Source organism: Zingiber officinale, chromosome 9B (genome assembly GCF_018446385.1).
Source record: "Zingiber officinale cultivar Zhangliang chromosome 9B, Zo_v1.1, whole genome shotgun sequence".
In the NCBI taxonomy this organism is placed as follows: domain Eukaryota; kingdom Viridiplantae; phylum Streptophyta; class Magnoliopsida; order Zingiberales; family Zingiberaceae; genus Zingiber; species Zingiber officinale.
This window is the reverse complement of record NC_056003.1, coordinates 100,523,387-100,527,810: the sequence shown is the minus strand read 5'-3', so window position 1 is coordinate 100,527,810 and position 4,424 is coordinate 100,523,387. Positions and strand designations below refer to the sequence as shown.

General features: G+C 43.4%; 1 protein-coding gene across 1 annotated transcript; it reads left to right on the top strand.

The window, feature by feature from the left end:
• The first annotated feature begins 1,538 nt into the window (after nt 1–1,538).
• On the top strand, nt 1,539–3,092 carry LOC122024841 (transcription factor TCP20-like). The gene is made up of 2 exons (XM_042583561.1): nt 1,539–2,898; nt 2,994–3,092. Exon 1 carries the CDS (start codon nt 1,821–1,823, stop codon nt 2,745–2,747), a length of 927 nt encoding a protein of 308 aa, XP_042439495.1. The 5' UTR covers nt 1,539–1,820; the 3' UTR covers nt 2,748–2,898; nt 2,994–3,092.
• Nucleotides 3,093–4,424: the final 1,332 nt, after the last annotated feature.

Genomic DNA, 4,424 nt, shown 5'->3' with positions numbered 1-4,424 from the left:
CTCTTGTTTCGATCCATCCAAGCTTATCGTAGCTGTAGGATTGGGAATTGTTAGAGCTCTAGTTTATCTTGAGCTAGGCAAATTATTGTCAGCCGCGACCTTTTATTGTATATGATAAAATTAAAATCAGTCTTCTTGAAATTTTATTGAACTCGAACTACAACATTTGGTTATCGAGCCAACCAAAAGTTAATTTGAGTTTATTTTCATGTCGTTACTCAAGCTCATTGAAGCTTATGCTAAACCAAGCTCACTGCTCTCAAATCTGGTACAATACAAACATCCATCTCATAAATAGTCATTACAATGAAAAAAAAAGTTTTTTATACATGATCTTAACATTGGTTGGTTCTAGAGCACAATCAGATTCACATAGTTCTATACTAATTTACCTCGAATTGACGACATTTTTATTGAAAATCTATCTTTATCTTGTAACCATTTAGCACCTGTTTAATCATTTACGCAAATTCATGTCCTCCAAGACTCCAAGCATTATTTGTTCTTATCTAAGAGGAATTAAAATAAGACTGCGGTTATTGTAGATATAAGGATTGCTAGTATATTAGAAGTCATGACAGCTATGATAAGGGAGATGACACGTTGTCTTTTCACTAATGTGGTACGTCTAATTTTTTTTTTTTTTAATAATTTTCTCTTCGCTCCCTAAAATTTACAAGAAAATTTAGTCATCAACCTCACAAGGACAACGCCACCCAAATGAAATAAAAATGCCTCTGAACAAAACACACCCCGTGGAGCAAGCAATAGCAAGTTAGCAACTCCCAATAAATATTTTAAGATATTAAAAGCCATGAGAAGTCCCTCACAAGGACAGCGACTTATTCACATATATAACCAAAAATCCTTCGTTTTTTTTTTTTGTTTTTGTTTAGCATACTTAATATTTTCAAGTACACCAGCACATGCAAGCTGGAATCCTTTTCATATTTAGCTCCAGGTCTATTTTTCTTCTCTTAAGTTCTTTACACCAAGTTTGAAATCGACATCTATAACGGACACAGCCTCAAGGTTCAGCTTCAAATCATCAGCTTCCTATTTTGCCTGAAGCATAGCTGAGTGTGGAGGGGTCCGACCCTAATGTTCGGCTTCAATTATTCCACTGTTCTCGGGACGACCAACTGCACAAGGCTATAAAAATCTCCCTTTCAAGCAGCAGCAGCAGCAGCAGCCTTGTGGTATAATAAATATCTATCCGGTAATCCTGCAAGATCATGTTTAGGAAGGAGCATCTGCAAAGAAAAAAATGTAGTGGGAGCAATTATGAGTTCCAGGGTGTAACAACGACGGCAGAGGGGAGAGGAATCATGTAAAGGAGAAATCCGGGAGGAATTCTATTCATGGAATTGCCATCTTTTGAGCAGGTCGTGACACGGCACCAATTAGGTCAAACAGTGGAGTGGAGGAAGCAGACAAGAGAGACCCACCAAGCGAGAAGCAAATCATGGAGTAGATCAATGAATGATCCTGGGGCATCTCCATTCTCCTGTTTACTTTTGTGTATTTATATCTTTCACATTTCTCCCCAATTATGATACAATGACATTCCAATACCAAAAAGTCAACATTGGTATCAAAGTCCAGCAGCTGCACCTCTCTCTCTCTCTCTTCCTCTCAATTCCTCTCTTCTTTAATCGATCAAAACTGCAGTCTTTACAGCAGAAATTGGTTCTTTCTCTTCTTCCTCATTCGGAGTTTCGAAATCGAATCGAAAGATTGTTTTTTTTTTCTTTTTTTTTTTTTGCACTCTTCTTCTTCTTCTTCTTCTCCAATTCTGAGAAATCCAAATTTCCTGTCCTATGAATCCCAAAGCATCTCCGAAGGAACAACCGGAGGATCCCAGTTTCCATCCGGCACAGGCTCTTCCTCGGTATGACAAGAAGGAAGCTGATCTCCGGGAAATCAGACAAGCACAGCCCAACAGGGAGGCGCAGCAGGTGGCGACGGCGGAGGAGAAAGGAGGACAAAGGCGGCAGCTTGCGCCGAAGCGGAGCTCCAACAAGGACCGGCACACGAAGGTGGACGGCCGCGGGAGGCGGGTCCGCATGCCGGCCCTCTGCGCCGCTCGGATCTTCCAGCTCACCCGGGAGCTGGGCCACAAGTCCGACGGCGAGACCATCCAGTGGCTGCTCCAGCAGGCGGAGCCCTCCATCATAGCCGCCACCGGCACCGGCACCATTCCGGCCTCGCTCCTCGCCTCCTCCGCTGCCACCAACCTCACCTCCTCCTCCTCCTCCACCACGACCTCCGCCGGCCTCCACCAAAGCAAGCTCCACGAATTAGGGCAGGAAAGGGCCAACTGGGCTGCGTTTGGCGTTAGGTCGCACCCGGAGCTGTGGCTGCCGCCCGTCGACGGGTTCAACGCGGCTTTGTTCCAGTCGGCGGCGGCGATGGGGGCCATGCCCTTGGCGGCGAGTTTTCCGAGGGTCGGGTTTAACGGTTTGGAATGGCCTGGGAGCAGCATCAATCCGATGAGCTTCACGTCGCTTCTGAGCGGACAGAAACAGTCACTGCCCGGATTGGAGCTCGGATTGTCACAACATCCACAAGTCGGAATTTTCAATCCTCATTCCTTGAGTCATTTCTATCATCATGTAGGGCAGGGCAGCGCCGGTGCCGATGCCGGTGCCGGCGGCGATCACGTGCAGCTGCCGCAACAACAAGAAGAAGATCAAAGGCAGCAATCTCTCACTCCTAATGAGAATTCAGAAGCGTCAGAACAGTAGTCACTTAAAAATATTGAATCTGTTCTCTGTGTTTTATTGCAAGTTAATGGTCCAAGAGAGGAATGTTGCCAAGTATTGTTCTTCGATTTGGATTTGGATTTGGTTTTAGATTTTGGTTTTGGACAAAGAGTTAAGCCGCCATCCAATAATGGTAACTGCTTCTTTCGATATTACAAGTCAAAAAACATTTTTCATTTAGGAATTTTCATTGTTGAATCAGTTCAATTATATCGTGTTTGGTTCCAGGTACAAGCAGAATTGGAGTTGGCTGATTTTGAGGTTTGTCTATAAATCCTAGTTAGAATCCAAATATACCATAAATTTTACTATGTTTATTTTTAAATCTATTCACTTTATTTTTGTTCTCTATTTCTTTGATCTCTGGAGTTCTTCCCCTCTACTTGTTCGCCTGACTGATTCACAAGGATTTCTCTTATCTCATCAGTTCAGTAATTAAGCAAAACTAGGAGCCGACAGTTGCATCAGCGGCCGTCGGCGACAACCGCCGTACGTGTGTGTCGAGTTGATGCCTAGAACTATCGACGATGCCGGCGTTTTTAAGGAGGTGGGCGAGCCTGCGCCGCCGCGGTTCTCCGAGCAGAGCAGCTTTGCTCGCTGGACGCCGCATCGTAGTCGACGAGCGTGTCGAGAACCGGCGCGCCAGCGCCGTCACAGCTTCGGGAAGAGAGGGCAATTTCGCGCTGTTTTCCGTGAACGATGGCGTGGCAATTTTGCTGACTGGGATGGATGCCACGTCAGCATTTGATGCCATCTTCGGGATGGAGGTAGCTAGTTTCCATCTTCCACCTCGCATTGATATGCGCTTCTAGTGCTCTAGATCGAGTCTCTTATAACTGTGAAGTCTTCCTCGAATAAGCATTGCTTCATCCTTCGCCAGCCCCACTCATCGGCACTTTCACAACATTACGGGTCACGGTTCGAGTCACGAAAATAACCTTTTGTAATACAGGATAAAATTACGTATAATAAATTTTTCTCCAAAATTCTGCACTAGTATTGACAATTCTAGTGGGTAAGAAACTTCCATGGTTGAGTGGCAAGATCAATAGCCCTTGGCAAAATGTCCTTCCAAATTAAGACAATCTTTGCTCAAGCTTTTTGAGGATAATTGTCTTCTTCTTTTTGGCCTGGTCCTCCATTAATCTTGATGTTTCTTGTCCCATCTAATTACAAAGTGGATGTTTCTCCTCTGTGAGGAATCTGTCCATATAAAACTCCTTGTTATAATTATCCTCTCAATTTCCTTGCAGGCGTGGGATCACTTCTTTGTAATGCCCATTTTGTTTCGCCTTTTCGCTAATACCCCTTAATATGCTTCCTTCGATGATCTTCCATGTGTGAGTTTGAATGCTATGTAGCTTCTCTTCTCATTAATTGAATTTAAACTCTAACAAATTCTTAATATCTCTCCCTAAAAGTGCTTGTGTATACTTTTTAAGTTAAACCTTTTATTTGGCTCTCTTAATTTGCTTATTTGATGGTTGACTCTTTTTTTTTTTAATGTGTGGTCTCTAGTATAATTCATACTAAATCAACTCCACATCATTTTCTTTAATTAGGCTTTATATCTCCGTGGGACCGACACTAGGGGGGCCGCTAAGATAGCGGATCTATTTTTTTAATTAGGTTTTATATCTAGCGACAATTAGCCTTTAT